Genomic DNA, 23,103 nt, shown 5'->3' on the forward strand with positions numbered 1-23,103 from the left:
GACACTTAAAATATTCAGTTCTGTTTCCCCCTGGTTCCTGAGCCTTTGGGAATTGACTCAAGATTCTCTTAGACATTGCTTTCTAAAAGACTTATGGGCATGTGTGTAATTAATGCTTTAGCATGAAAAGCTCTCCCGTGTTCAAACAACGTAAACAAGGCCGAGTGATAATCCGAAAGAAGGCAGCAAGCTAAGGACTGCAGGCATTTACCACTTCGCAGGAAGTCTAGGGTGTCTGTCCTTATCACAAAATCAGGAGAGTAGCAATGTCGCCACAGCCCTGGGCTTCAGAAGCAGCTTCCCACCTTATCTGAATCTGCTTGACCGGTTCGATGGGTCTGAGGGTCATGCAGCTGGTGTCGCGCGTGCCTTCGCGGCTTCCGAAGCCTCAGGGCGCGGGGTCGTTCCGCGGAGCTGCTTGTCGCTGCTGGCCAGCCGCAGCAGCGACGCGGACTTGGGGACGCGCGCGGGGCGGGGACCAGGTTACCCGCCTCCTCCGGCTGGGGAGTCCCCGGGGCCGGCGCGCGGGGAAGTCCCAAGCGCGGGTACAAGAGCACGGCGCGCGCCCAGGAGGGCGGCCCGGACAGTGGCGCAGCGCTCCAGTCATGTCGCAAGGCCTCCAGCTCCTGCTTCTAGGCTGCGGTACGGCCCCCAAGCCCGATCGCCCGGTGCTACCCGCGACCCCTCCTCGGTGGCCTTGGCTTACGCCGCTCTGTCTCTCCCTCTCTCTTGCAGCCTGCAGCCTGGCGCCCGCGTTGGCGATGCGGGAGGTGACGGTGGCTTGCTCCGAAACGGCCGACTTGCCGTGCACAGCGCCCTGGGACCCGCAGCTCTCCTACACAGTGTCCTGGGCCAAGGTAAGCTCCATTGGGATTTGCGCGGTCCCTTGTGGGGACAGTGGAAACAGGCACCCGAGGGACCAGATTTCTGGGAGGGCATCCGGATTGGGCACTCCAACCATTCTAATACCCCACTTTCTCCCACCTCGCTTCATCCACATCCGTGGCCCAAGCCCCCTTTTGTTAGTCCCCGCTCCCTCCCCCCAGATCATGATCAAAAGGGGATTGGTGTGAAAGATCCCACCAGAGGTTTTCAAGGGATTGGACCCACGTGACAGGGCACCTGTGGTTGCAGCCAAAGAGCTGCAGAGAAAGCAACGTGGGCCTAGATTTGGGCATGGGTTAGGAAGCACGTCCTTAGACTCCTGATTTCTTGTGCCTTGTGACCATGAGACCATCTCAAAGACGGTCTCACGTGGCTTAGGCTGGCCATAGGAGGTAGTTGGGAGCAGGAATCTCCTTTTAGTTAAGGCATGCTATTGGCTCATCTTGGTTCTGCTTCTGCTAGGCAGCCTCTGAGGGGTCCGGTCTGCCCAGGAATGAGGATTTCCTTAGAAATGTGTTGGAGCCTGAGGCTCAAACAGGAGAGAAAGCATCTCTGCTCCTGTGGTGGGAAATTGAGTTGCATAAGGCAAAACATTTGAAAGGCTTTCTTTTAGTGAGATCTCCCAGACCTCAAAATTGTAATTCCTTTGGTATTTTTAAACCCCGCTGCTGTAATTTAATAGAGCCAGCCTCTGCATCTCTTCTTTAAGTGGGGTTCTGAGATAGGCCAACTCCATTTTAAGGCAAATGAATAAAATCCCCAGGGGTGGCTCTGAGGAGGAAGCCTCCGTACGTAGGTTCTCAGTTTTCACCAAACAGTGCTGCCTTCTTCCCACAAGGAGAGATGTTATGAAAGCTTACATACGTATGTGTGTGTTTAAATATGCAAGGCAGGGTGGAAAGAAAGGGTGTGTGTGCGTGTGTGTGTGTGTGTGTGTGTGTGTGTGTGTGGTGTGGTGTGTGTGTGGTGTGGTGTGTGTGTGTGTGTGTGTGTGTGTGTGTGTGTGTGTGGTGTGGTGTGTGTGTGGTGTGTGTGTGTGTGTGTGTGTGTGTGGTGTGTGTGTGGTGTGTGTGTGTGTGGGTGTGGTGTGTGTGTGTGTGGTGTGGTGTGTGTGTGTGTGGTGTGTGTGTGTGTGTGTGGTGTGTGTGTGTGTGTGTGTGTGTGTGTATGTGTGTGGTGTGTGTGTGATTGGGTGGTTTGTGGGGTGAATGGTGGATGGGTTTGTTTGTGTGTGGGTGGGGTTTGTGTGTGTGGTGGTGTGTGTGTGTGTGTGTGTGTGTGTGTGGTGGGGTGTGTGTTTGTGTGTGTGTGTGTGGTGTGGTGTGTGTGTGTGTGCTGTGGTGTGTGTGTGTGTGTGTGTGTGGTGTGGTGTGTGGTGTGGTTTGTTGTGTTTGGGTTGTGGGGGGTGTGTTGTGTGTGGTGTGTGTGTGTGTGTGTGTGTGTGGGATGTGTGTGTGATATGTGTATGGTGTGTGTGTGGTGTGGTGTGTGTGTGTATGTGTGTGTATGTGTGTGTGTGGTGGTGTGGTGCATGCATGTGTGTGAGTGTGTTTGTGTGTGTGGTGTGGTGTGTGTGTGTGGTGGTGGTGTGGGTGTGTGGGTGTGGTGGGGTGGGTTGGGTTGTGGGGGTGGTTGTGGGTGTGTGTGTGGGGTGGTGTGTGTACATGTTGTGTGTGGTGTGTGTGTGGTGTGGTGTGGTGTGTGTGTATGGTGTGGTGTGTGTGTGTGTGTGTGTGTGTGTGTGTGGTGTGGGGTGTGTGTGTGGTGTGTATGGTGTGGGGTGTGGTATGGTGTGTGGTGTGGTATGTGTGTGTGTGGTGTGGTGTGTGTGTGGTGTGGGGTGTGTGTGTGTGTGTGTGTGTGTGTGTATGTGTGTGTGTGTGTGTACAGTGTGTGTGTGTGTGTGTGTGTGTGTGTGTGTGTGTGTGTGTGTGTGTGCATGTGTCTTTTTCTTTCATGTTTCTCCTTTCTTCACTGTGGGCTCAGTAAACAGGAGTCCAAAAATTGTTCGAGTAGTCAAAACAATAGCACTTTAAAAATATCATAAAAACAATATTTGAGTGCTCACCATATGCCAGACTGTGGGAATAAATATTTACATATGTTATCTACCTCTGTTTTCCTGAACAGTGTGGGCTTAAGGGGCCAGAACTATTCTTGTTCCTCCTTTACAGTCGAAAGCTCAGAGCCCAGGGGAGTGAAGTAAGTGGGCTTTGAATCAAGCTGTCAGATTCCAAATCTTCGGTTGTTAGACTATCTTGATATCTCGATTTTCTATTTTAATTACTTTGAGTAAAGAAGAGTAAAGTATCCTTGAGCTAGCCAGCCAGTAGACTTAGCCATCTCAAGGAGGGAGCAAAACATAAAACCACGATCCCTCCCAGACTGTAATTAAAAAAAAAAAGGAAAGAAAGCATCATTAATATCCCCAGGGGAGTAATTAAAAAGTACTCATGAAACAAGTAGATGAAATTTCAGACTGTGAAGTTCAAACAGTTGTCAAGTTAAATCTTCTCACACAGGGTCATTTGGAATGGTTCAGTAAATCATAGCAATTAGCCTTTGACCTCTCCTTGGATGTCGGCAGACGATGTCAGTCTGTAATGTATTTGCTTGTTTATTGGACACAGTTCTTGCAAGGTCTGGCCTTAAGGTCTCTTAAAAATTCTTTCTTAAAAAAAAAAAAAGAGCGGGTGGCGGAGTTGCTCGATATGAATGGAGCTCTGATGAGAAACGGAAAAGGCATCGCTCTCCTCTCATCCCCTGTCCATGCTTGGTGGCGAGAGGCTAGGGGAGCCCTCTCTACCCACTCACAGGACGCCTTAATACTCATATGTATTATTTCTTCCAGGACTTTTGGACGAGTTCCATCATATTTATTGTTTTATGCCCACTAATTGATAACATTCGTGTTGTCATTGCTTATATAACAGAAATGGATAGAGAGTTCTAGAAATAAGGCCAGTGGATGAAGGAGCTTGTTTTCCTTTGTTTGGTTTGGTTTTGCATGTTTTTCTTGTAGATTGTTCTGGGGAACTGTGAGGTGGGAGGTTTAAACCCATTCTGGCACTTCTTGCCTCGCCTTCTCTTCTCTATCCCGGTGTTGTAAAACTTACTGCCTGTGTGTGGGCTCAGGGCAAGCAGAGCCCCTTGGAGTGCGGTTTAGCGGTCTACCACAATGGCTCACATCTTGCAGGCCTTCGGCCTGTCACAACGATGGTTAAATGTGGCTTAAGATTTCTGTTTAGTCCTTGGGTTCCATAGAGCATCCTGCCACAAGGCAGTTGGTGATGGTTAAGAAAGGACCATAGCTTAAAAAAATTCATTTGCCTTTTAGCAAAAACTCCAAGCCGTTGGAGTCCAGTTGAAGTCTGTACAAACACCGATGGGTGTCAGGAATAGTATTTTATTCTTTGTTTCTAAGCTGTGGTGATGGGGAGACCAGAGGGATTCAGTAGAGACAAGCAGAGAAGACCAAAGGCAAAGCCAAATGCAGCAGGCGTCAGCCCCCTTCCCTCTAGCACAGCTCTCCCTAACAGGGATCCCCGAAGTTGCCTTCTCCCCATCTCTTTCAAAGCAGAATGGATGATGGAGAAGAAATAGAAAAATCAATAAGTTATATACCATGGGGACCATAACTCAGTTTAGCTTTTAAAGTTCTGACAGATTGCAGCTTGTGTGGGAGGAGGTAGTTGAAGGACGCAGGCAAATGCGCTTTGATTCGACATTCTTTTGCTGTTGACCATGGCGTTTGTTTACGTGGAGATTTCAGAAGACAGAACCTCCTAATGCATGTGCTGAATATAAGGTCCTGTGTGAGGGTCTGTGTCTGTGCCTTGGGGAGTGTCACTGTGTCCATGATTGCTTCCACAGAGGAGCGAAGGTCTAAGTAGAGACCAAGGCTCCAGATGGACAACTTTGATGATGGTTGGTGTCCTCCTCCACTAACAAAGAGGAGTCATTTGCTCTGCAGATATAGTGCCATCCTGGAGCCTGAAAGGAGCCATAGCAACCTAGAGTGAGGCAAAGTGAAAGGGGATATCCGATGTCGCCTCTGGGTGATACTGCGGGGGTGGGGACAGGCATGTGTCACAAGACACACTCTAGTTAGAGGGTTGTCAGAGAAGGGAGAAAGGGGAAGTAAGGCAGTGATTTCAGAGAATGAGTTACACTTGACCTTAAGAGGTAGAAAATCCCTGGCTATGTTAGATCATGGGGTGGTCTGGTCCAGGGCAGAGTTCTGTTTCTGACGCTCATGTTGCAGGGGAACGTTGGAAACCAGGTTAATGGTTTACCTGAGGCCATCTGACAGCTCAAGTCTAGTCACTACACCAGTGTTACTTGGCCTTGACTGCTGTCTTCCTGGGTGTTGGTCACTCTTACCGAGTGGAGCTGTATTTCCTGTCTCCACAGGTGGGTGCTGCTGAGGGGTCAGAGTTGATACCATTCCCCCCAGGGGCTTACCCAGGAACTAACACACACTACTAGTTGAGTTTCTTGTTTTGGGGAGGAAAGGAAACATTTCCAAAATAAAATTAGAAGGACTGAAAATCTGAAACGTGAATATATATATCGCATGTCCTTCTTGCCCTGGAGAGCTCACTTTTAGCTCAAACTGTGAAAGTCATAAAGTTGGTTCTTAGATAACCTTGATATTTATACTGTGTTATTGTATGTTACAAGTCGATCCCATGTCCTGGGCTTGGCGATAGCTGTCCCACAGTCTACACGGAGGAGATGGCTCAGTCAGTAAGGGGCCCACTGTGTAAGCACGAGGGCCTAACTTTTGAGGCCCAGCATCCATGTCAAAAGGCAGCGTCCGTGGCAAGGTTTGTAACACCAGTGAACACCAGTGCAGGTGGCCAGAGGTAGGCGGGCCCCTGAAGCTCGTTGGTCAAGCAACCTAGTCAAATCTGTGACCCCTAGGTTCTTTGAGAGACCCTGTCTTGACAGACAAGGTTGAGGGTGCTAGAGAAGACATCTGGTGTTTACACACAGGAGCACACAGGTGTGTACACAGGCCCTTATCCACACTCAGAGACCAAGCAAACATTTCCAGGGTAGCACAGAAATGTACCACTATTTTTTCGGTACAAGTGAGGTAACTAGTGATCTAAAGGGGAAAGGATCCAGAAGGTAGACCCAAAGGTGATGCTAGGACAGAGGATGGACGCAGAATGTGAAGGACTTGAGTGCCGAATGTCAATGAATCCAAGGTATGCAATCTCAGAAATAGTGAGCCCTTGAAGGGGTGTCAGCACAGAGAATGGCGTCATGCACACCCAAGGAAGGGCACATTTTTCATGCTGATGGGAAGGATGTAGGGCTCCTGAGAAGATACATCTTTAGGAGCCTGTCATCGAAGGCTAATGCACCTTCCCACTTACTTGGGTTTTCTCCATCCCCATTTCTGTCTGTGTGGTCAAAGAAAGGATGAGGCTACCCCAGAGAGGAAAAGTGGCCATGGTTGAAATTTTGGCCATGGTTGAACAGCAACCTTGTTTAATGTCTTTTGGAGGTAGGAATAGGGTGGCTGAGAGTTGAAGAGAAACACAAACAAAACAAAAAAAAAAAACCCCACATGTTTTCTATGCATACAAGGGGAAATCTGAATCACATGAGGACTGGGTTCCCTTAGTTTATTCTTGGTTCTGTCACCGCATGGAAAAAAGGAGAAGTTTGAGGAAGGTCTCAGTGATGTAGGCATTTTATGCAAGACAGGACTGAAATCAAATTCATTACCCCCCAAAAAAGGGTTTCTCTGTCTAAAGCCACTTCTGTAATCTCTTTCTGGCTACTTCTGCAATGATGCTAAATGTGTATGTGTGTGTGTGTGTGTGTGTGTGTGTGTGTGTGTGTGTGTGTGTGTGCGCACAAGATAGTCTGTGTGCATGGGATTGGAGACTAGGGACTTACCTTGGGTGTCTTCCTCAAATATTCTCTACCCTATGTTTTTAGACAGGGTCTCTTACTGAACCTGGAGCCAGCAAGGCTCAGGGATCCTCCTGTGCCACCTTCCATAGGGCTGAAATTACAGACATCTGTCCCCTCACACAATTTCTCTGTTAGTCTTGTTTACACTGACTGAGAATTCACCTGCTGTCCTAAGTTTTGTACCAATGCTCTTGGGCACAAACCAGAGAAGGACCAAAAAAATCTCTCCCTGATACAATTCCTTCACACACTTAAGCATGCTTTTTGAGTTTTGGCTTTTTGTTTTGTGCATTTGTTTGCATGGAGATGCTCTGGGTAAATCCCCGTGTGGGCCTGGTGGAGCTAGTACTGACTTGGAAGATCAGGGTGTAGTAATGTCACTTGACAGCTTCCTGGACCGCCCATGAGTCTCCTGTATGTTCTAATCTGAGTTCTTTAAAGAGGACTGAGCCCAGAGGAGCTGGTGGCTAGCAAGGATTATAGGTACAGATGGAGAAGAACCCCTAGAGAAGGAAGATGTTAGGTGTCCCCAAACTGTCTGCAGTCACCTTGGACCAGATGTTCTGGGCCAGTTCTAGCACATCTTTCTTTAAGGAGAGGAGGCATATAAGTAGGGCTGACCTAGAAGCCTGGACCCCATGGGCAGAATGCCCTATATGCCACCCCATGTAGAGGTCTGTGTATTGTATATCCCCATCAGTTAAGACTTCCTGTTACAAGGAATTGTAATTCTCAAAGAAAATGAAAATGAACCATGTTGGCTTATCCATGATGTATTAGGTTTCTCGTTTTTTTCACATTCCCATCATATATAAGCCAACATAGGTCTCTTCCTTTAGAAAAAGCTGGCCTTAGAGCATTGCGAATATCCCCTGGGCTTGGCGCCATTGCATTTATCATCTTTGCCAGCCTTTATATTGGTTTTATTGCTAGCTTCCCTATAGCAGTGAAATAGTAGCGGGTAAACGCACTTGCCTATGTTTCCCAAACATCGTTTTTTCTGATTAGGTTTTTCTTCTCAAAGGACACATCTCTGGCTCTTCTTACGTGGGTACAATTGCATTGTATGTCCATTACAATCGGTCTCTGAGGTCCCAGGATGCCAGGCCAGAGTCAAATGGGCCTCCTCTAGACTCAAGGGGTTCTGTCGTTCCATGAAGGATATGAGCTCAGAGTCCAGTAGGCACCCAACACGAGGTGACAACCTCAGGATGGTTGATGTGAGCAATGAGAGGTCAAACATCGCCATCCGTGTCCTAGCTTAGAGACATGTTTCACCTTATAATCATGATACTTGAGAGAATCAGGATGCGGTGCTGTTTGGAGACGTTATGGGCAGCTAACAGATTTCTCTGTCAAGGGCGGGAGAGGTGCTTTAGTCAGTGAAGGGCTTGCTGTGGAAGCAGGAGGGTGTCTGATTCCCAGAACTAGTGAAAAAAGTAGGGTGTGGTGATTCAGCTCCCTAGAGCTTACTGGCCAGCCAGACTAGCCAATCCAAAGAGCCCCAGCATGGTGAGGAACTATCTAAAGAGACAAATGAACAGAAAATAAGATTGGATGGTGCGTAAAGAGGAAGGGCCAGTGAGACTGTCTTCTGATCTTCACATGCATGTGCACCTACATGAACACACATATGCACACACAACATATGCACTCACATGGACACACACATATGCACTCATGTAAACACACATGCACATGCATACACTCAAAAATGCACAATACATGCATGCACACACATGTACACACATACATGTACTCTTATAAACATACACACACACATGCACATGCACCCACATGAACACACACACACACACACACACACACACACACACACACACACGAGATTTCTCTCTAGATCAATGAATTGAGACTTCCAGGGTAATTTTACCAGAGAGAAGCCGAGAAGGATGAGGGGGAAGAATCATCTATAGAGGGAATGGTAAGCAATCAGCTATAGCAACAGCTTCTTCTTCTGACTCTCTCATTTGACTTCTACGATACATTCCTCCCAGACGAGGGCTTGAAGCACGGAGATGAAGTGCATGACTGAAAATGACCCGGTTAGCTAATGTGGAAGCTCAGGTTTGGCTTCAGGCTTTCTGATTTGGAAGCCAAGGTGCCTGTCATGTTCCCATTATGTCTCAAATTCATTCATTTATTCAGAATGCACATTCTGAAACCTCCCTGTGTGCAACGAACTGTTTAGGATGCTGAATGAAACCTTGGCTATGCATTTAATAACAACAACAACAATGACGATGACGATGACGATGACGATGACGATGACGACGACGACGACGACGACGACGACGATGACGATGATGATGATGATGATGATGATGTCTTAGGGCTTTCCCTCTGATTGGTACCGTACTTGGGGTATATGCAATATCAGATACACCTTAACTCTACTTCTGTAAGATGTGGTCATTCCTGGGTCCCACGGGTACAAACTAATCCCGGGCTGCTCAGCCAGTCGGCCAAGGACAGAAGGAATGGTGGTAGGACTGGGCTAGGAATGGCCCCCACTCCACCTCACTCCAAAGCCAATTCTCTTAATTAGGCTGCCTCCGCCATACTCACAACTCTTGGTAAGAGCCATAAATCTGACTCTGTCTGTTGGACCTAGCACATTTCAAAGTAGAAAATCATTTTTCTAATAAAACTACACTCAGGAAAAAAAAATAACCCCGACATTAATGCTCATACATTTTATACTCATTATGACATCAACCTCCGAGCCAAACTATTTTGCACATCATAAAGAGCTGTTTTTATGATGAATGGGGATTATATTAGCACTTTAATTGAGTTCGAAACCAAAGTACATGACTGTTAGTGCACAAGGAATGCAATTAACACAGAGCCGTCCCAGTAGGCGTTGGCCACGTCAGCCCACTGCAATGACATCTTCAGGCCCTTGAAGTCTCCTCTTCACATACGGTTTATCCAACTGGCAGGTGAAATGCTTACGTTCTGTGTGGGTTTTTTTTCTTTTCCCCCTTTCAAAAGGAACTTTTCCTTTACCGAGAGTCGAAGGCAGATGTGCTATCTGAGGTTCTAAGACCTCGAGTTTGTGATCAAAACCTGTTCGCTATAGGAATAGACATGTTGCCTTGGCAGTTGAATTTGGTCATTTCTAGGAAGTTCACACGGTGCATACACATGTGAATGCATGCTTGCCTATCTGTGTGCACCCTCATCTGTGCCTATGCTTGTGGGCGCTCGTGGCTGAGGTTAGGATACCTTCCACCTTCCTTGGTCACTCCCCAGCTTTTCTTGTGACAAGGTCTCATCATTGACTCTGGAGCTCATCACTTTAGTTAGACCTGTTGGCCAGTAAGTCCCTGGGTATCACTTGCCTCTTGTTCTTGGTACTGGGGCTGTGCCTATGCTTTTACGTGGGGGACAGGGATCCGAGCTCACAGCCTCCGGCTTGCACAAGCCCTTTGTGCACTGTCTGCAAGTTCTGTCTCAGCTGGCTAAGCTGGCCTTGACCCGGCAAGCCTCTTGTCTCAGTCTTCTGATTAGCTGGGATCGCAGGCTGTCCTACTGGGCCTCATTAGTTGGCATATATTTGAATAGATATATTTGAATAAATTACATAAATTTGTATTTCTTAAAAAATTGCCACAATAGTTCTTAGTTGAAATATGGGCTTCATGCCCACATTATTTATTTAGTTTGTACTTATTCAAATCCATCCATCATTAAGAAATCTGTTTAATTCACATGCTCTTAAAATTAGTACTTGTTTGTTTGATGTCATGTTCAGAGAATTAAAGAGAAAGATCAGTTTAATTTAGGTCTTGTGGTTTCCTTAAGGTCAAGACTCTGTCTCAGAGAAAGAATATGATATTTAAGTCATTTATTCAAATTGGAGGCTTTGAGACAAATCAAAGTCCTTAGGTTTTCTGAAAACAGGATATCTCATTTTTTTTCCCTAATTCAAAAAAAAAAAAAGTTCAGTTGTCAGCATAAAAGTTAATCCACAGAGTGTGGGCATTTAAAACAGCATCGGAACGAGTGATTTGAGAAATTAATTTGCCCAAATTATGTTTTGCTTTCCCATTCTGCATGGCAATATTAGCATCATGGAATGTGCATTAAACAGTTCCCGTCAATTATGCTCGGCTGTGAATGAATGGGGGGGTTCCTTTGTTATAAATCACTATTTCCTAAAATGCTTTTGCAGAGAAGCAATGAAACACTTTTAGACTTGGAATGTTCAAAACGCTGCTCTTGCCAGTGGTTGGTTTTGAGCCAGCTCCTAATGCTCATACGAACTCAAAGCAATGAGGGGACTGGCTGGTCCAGCTGCTGTCCTACCTTTCTGTGCTCTCTGGAACATCCAAAGCAGTCCCTGGTGCTCCTTCAGTCACAGCTGGTTCATTTGACATGGCGGGATGACATGTGCCTAGCCATGGGTCTTTTGAGAGTATTTGAAGTTTTGCATAAGGAGTTTCCTTGTACCCAGAGTGCTTTACTCTGGTTTTGAGGATGTAACAGAGCTGTAAACATAGTTGCTACTCTTACGTTAGTGGGGAGAGCCTGTATTTCTCAGGTGGAATCTCGTGATTACCTTTTCCCCCATTTTGGAAAGTTATGTCTGAAAAGGACAACAGCAAGGGCAACTGACATTGCATAGACCTTGAATACAAAACCAGGAGCGGGCTGTGAGGTGTTTCCAGGCAGATTGTACAGCTTGTCCGCTGTGTTCTAGGGTGACCTCTCTTAGCCACGACTTCACCTATTTCCAATTCAATGACCTGTGGCCAATCGTAGTCCAAAAGTCTTAAATGAAAACTTCCAGAAATGAGCAACTTCCAAGTTTTATATTGTTTGCTCTTCTGAGAAGCGTGATAGAAACTTCACAGCTTGTCTTGTCAGGGGTATGAGTTACCCTTCTGTTCAGCCTATCCACACAGGATGCGCTAGCTTCTTGTAAATTACTAAGTCATCTTTGTGGTTGTCATATACACTTAGGATCAGGTAGCTTGTGTTCAAGTCTCCCATAGTTTGCTTAATAATGGGCCCATCACACAACTTCAAACTCTAAAAGCCGTGGTCACAATGTGTCTCAAACGCTTCAGTGAGATAGAAAAGGTATTAATTTTGGGTGTGGAAAATGTGTGCAGAAAACCTATGCCTGGTCTAGAACTAAACTATTCTGAGTGGGCGTGGCCTGGAGAATAGCATTGCGTCTTTCCAAGGACGAGCTCAGTTCTGCTTATGATTTCAGATGCTCACCGAGGGGCTCGAATCCCTCGGGACACCATCGTAGTTAGTCATCCAGCAGAGTGCTGGCACTCCCTTGGCAAGAGTTCTTTGGTTCTGCTAGCTCTCTGGCACTGGTCCTCGGTGGCACCGAGGAGAAAGGGTCTTTGGAGGAGACCCGTGAGAGCTGAGGTATTTGGCAGGCAAATTCAGCAAGGCAGAATTTGGCAGGAGAACGTGGCGACAATCTTGTTCTGTATCTCCCTTCATTTCTTCCTTCTGTCCTTACTGTCTCATTTGGTCTTCGTATTGTCACTCATAAACAACTGGAATGGACTCGCTAGAATTGTTCTAGAAGCCCATAGAAATCTGACCACAAAGTGTACTCCCTGTTCTTGGGGCTGCCTTGTTTTGGAAGGAACCCCTCTGCAGATAGAAGGCCACTGTCAGTCAGTACTGCTTTCCAGCGTCAACCTGCCTCTCAAGTCCCAACAGTTAGCATTATGGAAAAACAAACAAACAAAAACAAACAAAAAACCCAGCATCATCACCTATACTGACTCCAGGGAGCTGTAGGTTTTGATCTTGACTTTCTCATGGGCTCTTCTGAACCGATTGGGAGCCCTTTTGATAGACGAGAATCTCCCCAGGAGGAAAGCAGGGCAGGGCATCTCTAATCTTTTTTTTTTTTTTTTTTTTTTCCGGAGCTGGGGACCTGAACCCAAGGCCTTGCGCTTCCTAGGCAAGCGCTCTACCACTGAGCTAAATCCCCAACCCCAACAGGGCATCTCTAAATGCCTACTGCAGTCGGTCATATTTGCCACTAAAGAATGATTTAGAAAAATATAAGAGATGGATGGAGCATTGGTCATAGCTATGCAGAGACTCGGGCAGGCTAATCAGCTCAAACTGGCCTTATGTGGCAGCTCTGTTGGACAGTTAGGGTTGGGGGAAGTTGTAAGCCACGAGGAGCCAGCTCTATCTGTTCTAGAATTAGTTGGATGCTCTCCGTTTCTCTGAAGACTCTTTAGTCCTTTCATCGATCCTGTGTATGTGTGTACACATGTGCATGTGTGTATGTGTACATGTATGTAGGTGTGTGCATATGTGCATGTGTGTAGCTGTATGCATGTGTGTACATGTGTGCATGTGTGTACGTGTGTGCATGTGTGCACATGAGTGGGGAAGCCAGAAGTCATTGTTGGGTGTCACTCGATCACCCCCTCCCCCCCTTATCTTTTGAGACGGTGCCTTTCATTGAGCCTGGAGCTCCTACTTTAACTCAGCTGACTGACATTCAAGCTTTAGGGATCCTCCTGACTCTTCTGGTCCAGTGGGGGTTCACGGGCATGCGCCACCACCTCATGCGATTTTTTTTCATTCGTCCGTGCTAAGGATTGAGCTCAGGTCCTCATGCTTGTACCACAAGGACTTTGCTGACGGAACCAAGTCCTCAACCTCAATGCTGCTGTATTTTTGCAACTCCAAAAGCCCCAGTCTTTTAGCTTCTTTCTGGAGACTCTTGATTATTTAGTAAGGACCCTTTAAAAGTGGGGAGGACTGTCGAGAAATGGGATTCATGTTCAGAGACTGCGGGAGAGGGGCCATTCTTTTCAGCCCGGCTCTGGGAGTGAGCATAAATCTGCCAGCAGATGTCTCTGCAGCCCACTGTACAGCACTGTCAGCAGGCTGAGCGCTCTGATTAAAACTGGGTGACCTTTTTGTGCAGCTTTTGCTTTCTATGTTAAATAGAACGGACCCGGAGTGTCTGCATTGATGCTTGTGCTCACACACATAGGCCTGTGCATTTTCCCCAGTCACCCCCAACCCCTTGGTTATCCAGTTCTCTGCCAGAGTCCCCCCTCTAAACATTGAAGGACTGCAGCATGTTCCCCACTCACTGTTCACCAGGACACAGAGAAGTCTGGCGGTCTGTCCCTTTCCCTACAATGTCCCTTGGGTTCTGTTATGCTAATAAGGCTGGGTGAGGGATGCCATTTGCCCAAGGTCCCCTACTGGTCCCCAGCCAAGCAGCAGAGGGCAGTTCCAGGCTGTTTAGGGAAGGCTGATTGCCTGCCAGCACTGAGGGCTTTACTGTTAATGGAAATCTATTTTAGAAGCTTTGAAATTAAAGTGTGTCCAACCTGTTGCCTGAAGGGCACATGTGGCTCTGAAGAGCTATAAATGGAACCCAAACACAAAGTTGTAAATTTATCTAAAATATTGTGAGACATTTTTGGTGTTTTTTTTCTTCTATTGGTGGAGATAGTGATTTGGTTATTGTTGTTGTTGTTAGTGGTGATTTAATTTTTTTGTTTGCTAATCGCACATTTCTTGAATGTGAATCTTGTAAATGACAAGAGTATGCTGTAGGGTCAAAGGCTGGATGTGCCTGAAGCCATCTAGGTGTAGGTGCCTCCTACTGAGTGCAGATTAAAACACGATCAGGTCTGGCAAGTGTGAGGACCTGAGTCCAATTCATAAAAGAATTCACACCGTACATGGTCTTTGCTTCTGTGTGGCAGTCAGGTCTGGGGCTCACTGGACCCCATCTAGTGTACATGGAAAGGTTCAGGAGAGAGAGAGAGAGAGAGAGAGAGAGAGAGAGAGAGAGAGAGAGAGAGAGAGAGAGAGAGAGAGAGAGAGACTCTGTCACTAAAACCCAAAGTAGATCTCACCTGAGAAATGCATCTGAGGTTGTTCCCAGGTTTCACATACAAATGTGCCTGCACACACATGAACATATATACATGTATGTATGTGAAAACACGTATACACTATGGCATGGATGGGAAAGAGAGTGGATGTTGACTGTGGTCACGGATGTCACATCTTTGAGAAGGTGATGCTGAAAACACCCCACAACTCCATCTCCAAGAGCTCAGGGAGAGAGCCAATGAGATTGCTTGATTAGCTCGGGCATCTAGCCGGTCAGAGTGTCCTGTTGATATCCATAGGATCCATGGGATGCTTCGCTTTGACTCTGTAACCTCCTCATGCCACTGGGCTCTGAATCTTCCTGCCTCTCTTAGAAGAGAGATAAAGTATCCTTAGTGTCTAGTCATCCGTGAACTTGAATATGGAAGGTACCTCCCTAACATGGGCCGTCGCTCATCTGTACCTTGGGTTCAAGGGGGTTTGAGTTGTCTGGCAGTAGTTTTGTTTTTATTTTTGTTTTGCTTTTTTTAAAATAGATTTAGGAAGTTTTCCAAGAAAAAGGCTGGCATCCAAAATTAAGAACCAGCTAGTGGGTGACTTAGCATCTGAAGAAAAAAAAAACCCAAAAGGACATTTAAAAGAGAGAGAAATCCAACTCAGAGTGATGGTGCCTGTCCCCTCCCCAACTACCCTACCCTCTCCCAGCCAGTGACTCTCTCACCCCTGCAGGGTGGAGGTTATGTTGGTTCCCGGTGCTATAATCATGACGTGCAGTCTCATCTTGTTTCAAAGCAAACACAGCCTTAGAGTTTTTGTAGATTCTCTTCTTCTCCCCTGGGATTCACATATAGGGAGGTGAGGGGTGGGGGATGGAAAAAGCACCCTAGCTTGCTTTAAAACGTGCATTTTTTGATGGTTTTTGTGAAAACAAGTTGTTAAGACTCTCATGCCAGTCTGTCAGTAAGTGACTCTTGGCTGCCTCTTCACAGGTCTCAGAGAGTGGCAACGAGAGGCTGGAGCTCCCTGAGAGCCAGCAAAACAGCTCCGCCGAGGTCCCCAGGAAAAGGCCTTATTCCTTGACAATCGAAAACACTACGCTCTGCAGCGCTGGCACCTACAGGTGTGCCTTGCAGGAGCTTGGCGGGCAACGTAACTTCAGTGGCACAGTGGTTCTGAAGGTGACAGGTGAGCTCACCTCCCGTCTTTTCTTCTCACAGGCCAGGGTGCGCTTTCTGCAGACCCCAAAGTCTCTCTTCTTCCAGAATCAGACCCTGCAGCTTAGGATAACATCTGTGGCTGGAAGATAATTCCTCTGAGGAACGTCGTAACTTTTTCTTTCTGTGGCTTAATCTATGTATCGACCTCTGCCCAGCATTTGCTAGGGACCGAGACCAGAAATGATCAACATATTGTCCATAAGGCCCTGGCTTTGCACAACAGCTACACTCTCCTCATGCCACGTATCTGAAAGCTATTAGTACTAAGATAATAATCTTCAGCTTTTTAAAGGGCCAGCCAGTGTTTGCACTTTTCTCACTGCTGCTGCACGCACACACACACACACACACACACACACACACACACACACACACACACACACACACACACATACACACACACACACACACACCTTATACCATTTCCAACCTCCAGCCCCCTGTCCTGGCTGGTTTGCTGGTCTTTCTGACACATACACTTGGCATGCAATGTATGGATTAGCTGAATACCTATCCTCCACAGGGAACCAGCAAGTCTCAGTGCTTTCTCCAGTGCACAGTAGACCCTCAACCCAAATGGCTAAGGAATAGCAATAGCTGACCAAGAGAGAGTTATAAGGGACAATGCGGAAATGAACAGAGCGTAGCTGATTACCTCCATCTCTCTCTTCCAACACATTATTGCCTCCAAGTTGAGGGTCAGGCTGCAAAGCATTGTTTAGAGCTGGCTCAAATGGTAACTGACACTCACTAATGTGTAGCTGGTTATGTAGCTGTTTTAATATAGGCCTCATCTCTCAAATGGGGGCAGTGACATTTGCATTCTAGGTTTGTGGCTAAACTTAATGAGATATCGCATTGGGATATTAAGTACAGTGAGTGAGGTAGACAGAATGCTCAGTCAGTGTTAGCGATCGCTAAGATATTATCTCTTCATTTTTTTTCCATTGAGTCATAGACCCTGGTGAGAATCTATTCCTAGACCTGCTGCATTACAGTTTTGAATCCAATCTCAAATCCATAAGACTCAAGGGAACAATTTCTTGGAATCATCTGCCTGCTGCCTGGCCCTGGCCAGGCTGTGAGCCAAGCCCATTGGCAACCTCACAGCAGCACGAGCCAAACATCAGCTAGTGCCTGGACGGGACAAGGCCTTTCCTCACGGGCTGTTCCTGGCTGGGGCCTCCCTTCTGCCCTTCTCTAGTGCCACAGCCACAGCCTCAAAAGTCCCAAGGGAGCTGGTACACGCAGCCTACGCTGCTGGCCTTCTCTAAGAACTGCAGTTGACTGGCTGGCGATGGTTAGAATGCTCACCTAGTATGTGGCAACCTCTGGGTTCGGTTTGAAGTGCCAGTAATAGCCAGGGATGGTAGCCCATGCCTATAATCTAAGTGCTTAGAAGGTAGAGGTAGGAGGGTCGAGAAGTTCAAAGTCATCTTTATTAACATGGTGAGTTTACAGCCAACCTGGGCTACATGATACCTTGTCTCAGGAAGACAAATAGAACAAAACTCCAGTTGGATTTCTTGGACACGAACAGGCAGATCCCCAGATTCATTGTCTAGTTAGAGTGCCTTAATCTGAGGTCATTCACCTAAGAGTTCAACTTGTCACAGGAAATAAAGTAGTTGACAGTCCCGGAAGCTCAGCAAACATCCCACCCACCCCCCGGCAGATGGTCAGAGCAATATGACAGCAAGCTCTCAAGATCGCTGTCACTGCCACCCCGACTGGTCTTCACTGGCTGACATATTTGAGAGTAGGGATGGTCACATTAGGACCAGGGGAAACAGGAATGGAGCAGGGTAGAAATGTCTTTGAATGTACTCATAGGTTCCTTTTTTTTCTTTTTTAAGGATGTCCCAAGGAAGCTACAGAGTCAACCTTCAGGAAGTACAGGGCAGAAGCTGTGTTGCTCTTCTCTCTGGTCGTTTTCTACCTGACACTCATCATTTTCACATGTGTAAGTGTCTGGTCAAAACACCTATTGCTGTGACGTGGTCCCCCGTGACTATATAAAATGATTATATGTGAATACAAATTTAACTCACCAGTTTATTTAAAAAAGTAATCAGAACAAAGTGAAATACTGGTGTTAAATCAGGCAAGGGTGTAAAAGAGTATTTTTACAATACTCATGACCTCATGACTTCGAAATGAATTGTTGAATAATAGACTGAGGGTTTTTATTTTTTTATTTTTGGATGTTATCAATTTCTCAAAGAATGATTGCATCAATTAATCCGAAGGATTCTTAATAAAAACTCTTATTTTTGGTGGTTCATTAAATATACAGCCTTCATAAGCGTGCTTTAGATAAAGTCGAGGCTGTATTTAAAATAGTTCTAAAATAAAAACAAATATATAAAAAAAAAACCAAAGGCTTCCAAGAGTACCTGCTGTGTATGAAGCATTCTACCAACTGCTGCATGGGATAGAAATAATTATTTATGTGCCTGACCTCCTAAACCTTGCTATTTGGTTGGTAGAGATTTTTGTTCATAAGAAGGTAACTGGAGGGTGGGGGAGGGGGTTGAGATGGCTCAGAGATTGACAGCACTGACTGCTCTTCCAGAGGTCCTGGGTTCAGTTCCTAGCAACCACATGGTGGCTCACAACTATCTATAAGAAGATCTGGTACCTTCTTCTGGCATGTAGGCATATATGCTGGCCGAACACTGTGTACATAATAAATAAATAAATCGTTAAAAAAATTGAAGGTAACTAGGATAGTCAGATAGTACATTTAAGATGGCTGCCTTTAGTTTCCTATTGGCAGATGTCTGCTTCCATAGAGAGTGGCTTTCCACACTGTTCTGTGACAGTAGGAGCTAGAGATCACTGAAGTCAGGAATCAATGAGTGTCATTATGAGATTTGGAAACATCAGGGAAGTGGTACATTTAGCTTATAAAGAATGAGGGGTGGTGAGTGTAGCAAGAACTTCCACAGTGAAGTGTCCAACCAGATCTCAGGGGAGGGGTGACAACAGCCAAGTTTTCCCAATGACTAAAGTTCCTCAACATCTTTTCTTTTCCCCTTTTACAGAAGTTTGCACGACTACAGAGTATTTTTCCAGATATTTCTAAACCTGGTACAGAACAAGCTTTTCTTCCAATCACCTCCCCAAGCAAACATTTGGGGCCAGTGACCCTTCCCAAGACAGAAACAGTATGAGTAAGGTCTCCACTGGTTTTTACGACGCCAAGGGCACATCAGATCAATGTGCCTGACTACCACCTGGACAAGAGAAGAATGAGTCCCACCCTCAGATGGCAACCTTTCTTTGAAGTCCTTCACCTGACAGTGGGTTCCACACTACTCCCTGCCACAGGGTCTTGAGCACTATCATATGATCACGAAGCATGGAACATCGCTGCTTCTCTGTGGCTGTCAGCTTCATGTTTCATGCGGCTATCTGGTCAACCTCGTGAATACTTTTCAGTCATATAAAAGCTATGGTGAGATGATGGTGGAGCAGGGTCATGGGAAATTTGAACACTCCGAGCTGGCCCTATGACAGACTCCTGAGGACAGCTGTCCTCTTCTACATCTGGGAGGCATCTCTTTGAGTTTGTCCTGTTTCGTTGCACCAGTCCAGATGTCTCACATCTGGCAGAAATTGACAGGCCAAGTTGTGAGCCAGTGGGAAATATTTAGCAAATAATTTCCCAGTGAGAAGGTCCAGCTATTAGTAAGGAGTATTATGTGTACATAGAAATGAGAGGTCAGTGAACTGTTCCTCAGCAGGGCCTTTTCATCTGGAAAAGGCATTTATAAAGCGGCAGTACAGAGGAATGCCACATTTATTTTTTTAATCTTCATGTACTTGTCAAAGAAGAATTTTCATGTTTTTCAAAGAAATGTGTTTCTTTTCTTTTTAAAAAAAAATATGAATGTCTAGTCTAGCTGACAAGCAGCCTGAGTGAATATGGAGAGTGTTCCTCAGAATAGGGATAGCAAGCTTGAAGCACTGTACAGTGCTCTGCTGGGAAGGGCAGGCCATGGACTGAGCAACCGAAAATCTGGTCACAGGACTGTCTGTGTGATCCTGGGTGGGTCACTTGTGATTTCCACTCTCTGGCTTGTAACCAGTCCGGGTTGACTAAACTGGATGTGAAGATGCTTGGGGATAGCTGAACGTAATGGATATAGTGGCAATTCTACTGGGCTGTTCCTTTGTTGATATTCTAGAGTTCTGGAGCTGAGCAAATGCGTGTCATAGCTCAGCTTTCCTGTCATTCCAAACAAACAAAGGAGGCCACGAAATGGACATTCCCATGGTCTTCTGTGTGAACTCCCGAGAAACGTGGAGACTGGCGCAGTGTTTTGCTCTTGAAGGACTAATCACAAGTTCTTGAAGATATGGACCTATGGGAGCTATTGTGCCATGACAAGAGGAGATTCTCAGTTGCTGCACTGATGTGACATTGTTGCATTTCTTTAATGAACTGGACCCCTTCCTCATTTGCTTCCCAAAGAGATTTTGTCCTACTGATGGTGTGTCTGTCACCCACACTATGAGAGTGAACGGGATGCTGAGCGGATACCATGTGCTTGCCTCTCAGTCACTACTTTCATGCTATTAAAAGTATGCATGTGAAGAGGGGTGTTCTTCTTTTCTATCTTTAAAATGATTTGGACTTTAGATTGAGCGCTTGGGTGCTGAGTGGAGAGTGAGAATGCAGAAATGGTAGTGGTAAATGACTGGCTGCTTCCCTGAGTCTGGGGCTGGGATTGGGGGTAGGGAGCAGGAACACATGGCTGGCAGACCTCTGTGACATGGCACTCCTTCCTGGAGCTGTGTCCCTACCAACTAGTAATGGCCAACTTGTCCACCTAGGTGATCAGACAGGGAGGGACCAAAAGAAAGATTCTGCTTCTAAACGACGTATGAGGTTGGGGCCCCTGACCTTGGGATTCATGGGGTTTTACTGGAGGTTTTCAAATAGACCCCTAACCTCTAAGCTGTTATGGAAGATCTATACAAGTATCTGTGGTGGCTGTAAAAGCCTCGTGGGTGAGGCACTCTTTGTGAAGATGAATATACCAGTGTCTATAAAAGCTGCAGAATCATTTTGAACGGATTCAACCCATTGTCAAATGCTCTACAAATGAATGCGCCAGGACAGTTTAGTCCCGTTTTGAGGAACTCAGATGTCTGATCCATCTGAGGTGGTGACACCTCAGTCAGGAGATTTAGAGTAAGGACACTTATTGCTTTAATAGATAGCATTCAGAAGATTGAGTGTCCATAGAGGGGCTAGGTGTCTAGCAGTGTTCAGAGGACAGGAGACCAAGAAAGAAGGAAAAGAGAACAGAAGAGACGCCAGGGCTCACCTGTTTTTGGCAAGCTTGCTTTACTCAAAGGAATAAATCAACTCCATGGGTGTTGCATGTTGCCTTCGGAGAATACACAGTAAAACAAACACTCCATAGGCGTGAGAGCTATACTGTGAGAGAGACCAGGGAGGGCGCTGCTCTTGTCACTTTAGATAGACTTTATTAGATACAACTAAAACTTAATAGCAGGTTGGCCCCATGTTTCAAGTCTACTATTTAGTGTTTAAAAATGTTTCTGTGTGTCTGTATGTGGGGTGTGTGTGTGTGTGTGTGTGTGTGTGTGTGTGTGTGTGTGTGTGTGTATGAGAAAGAGAGACAGAGAGAGAGACAGATACAGAGAGGGAGAGAGACAGACAGACAGACACACACACACAGAGACAGAGACAGAGACAGAGACAGAGAGATATTAAGGAGAATTTATTGACTTCTAATGCCCCAATAGCATCCTATCTACTATTTCAAGGGACCATAGACTGAATTTATTGTCTTCACCACAGGAGATAGCTGTGTTTTCACGCTTTCCCTTTTCCATGGGATTAGATCTACAGGTATTCCGATTTTGCTATGGGACATCCCAGGACATGAATACAGACACACATATCAGCTGCATATTCTAAGAGGCAGTCTGCAGTTTTCTGTATTCCTGGTAATATTTAGCAGGTCTCATCACACAGGTTGCAGAGTGAGGCCATATTTACTCCATAGCACAGTCTGTCGTCTCAGGGCCCTGAGCAGTTCCCTCCTTGGCAGCTTTGTTTGGCTGTGTTGATTAGGTAATTAATAATTGTGTTTCTTTGTAAAAAAAAATAGCACACAAGAAGGGATGGAGAAATGATTCAGTGGTTAAGGCCACTTGCTGTCATTGCAGAGGACCCAGGTTCTGCTCCCAGACCCAACTTCTGTTTCCAGGGAACCAGTTGCCCTCTTCTGTCCCCCATGGGCACTGCATGTGTGTAGTGCACACACATACAGGCTGGCTTTCCTTTTCCTTTTGTGTTCAGATAAGAACCCCAGTCCGTGGGATGGTGCTGCCTATCTTCAAGGAGGGTCTTTCCTTCTCCTCAGTTAAACTTCCTTAGCAGAGCCATGCAGAGGAAATAAGAAAAGCCTAAGTGATTCCAAATCTAGCCCCAGAAGCAATGGAGACCAACCATCTCAGAAGGCTACTCAGAAGACTAACGCCATTTAAACTGGGGCATCAAAGCTGAGCAAGATTTTGAATAATGATGAGGAAGGACGGGGGAAAAACACAAAGACACATGTCTTCAAGAAAGTAGGCTTGAGCTGAGGGTGGAGGTGAAGGGTCCCCTCATCCCAGATGGAGTGGGGAGCAGGCAGAGGTGAGTGGTAAACACATTACCTCAGATAGTTAGAGCCAAGGCGCAGTATTGATGGGTCCAGCATCGTGGAGCCACAGTTGACTCCATATCATCTGGGGATGTTAGCCAGAGAGACAAGGTGAAGGACCAAACCAAAGAGCTGGAGGAGGTGTGTGGCATCAAAACTACATGGCAGGCTAGAGGCCCAGAGCAGCACAGACTACGTGAGAAAGATAGGAGATATGGGGACCAGTTGGCTTGCCCACATTGAAGTGGTCTTCAATTCTCAGTCTTCAGGTATGTATGTATGTATGTATGTATGTATGTATGTATGTATGTATGTATGTATATATTATGTTTGTTTTCATGAACATGCATTGGCATGCATGTGGAAGTCAGAGGTCAGTCTCAGGAGTTCGTTTTCTCCCTCCACCATATGGATCCTGGGGACTGAACTTATGTTGTAAGTCTTGGTGGCAAGTGCCTTTTTCCACTGAGGCATCTCACTGACCTAGGTTTTGAGTGTCA

At 46.2% G+C, this 23,103-nt stretch overlaps 1 protein-coding gene across 2 annotated transcripts; it reads left to right on the forward strand.

Moving 5' to 3' along the window:
* Positions 1–267: 267 nt before the first annotated feature.
* Positions 268–20,517, forward strand: Cd83 (CD83 molecule). 2 transcript variants are annotated; one of them, XM_032885055.1, is made up of 5 exons: positions 468–642; positions 736–857; positions 15,687–15,882; positions 17,771–17,877; positions 18,962–20,517. In XM_032885055.1, exons 1-5 carry the CDS (start codon positions 606–608, stop codon positions 19,088–19,090), a joined length of 591 nt encoding a protein of 196 aa, XP_032740946.1. In that variant the 5' UTR covers positions 468–605; the 3' UTR covers positions 19,091–20,517. The 2 variants fall into 2 exon arrangements, with proteins under 2 accessions (XP_032740948.1, XP_032740946.1); XM_032885057.1 differs by lacking the exon at positions 18,962–20,517 and having other exon boundaries at positions 268–642; positions 15,687–15,875; positions 17,771–17,857.
* Positions 20,518–23,103: the final 2,586 nt, after the last annotated feature.

The sequence above is a fragment of the Rattus rattus genome, chromosome 14 (genome assembly GCF_011064425.1).
Source record: "Rattus rattus isolate New Zealand chromosome 14, Rrattus_CSIRO_v1, whole genome shotgun sequence".
Classification (NCBI taxonomy): domain Eukaryota; kingdom Metazoa; phylum Chordata; class Mammalia; order Rodentia; family Muridae; genus Rattus; species Rattus rattus.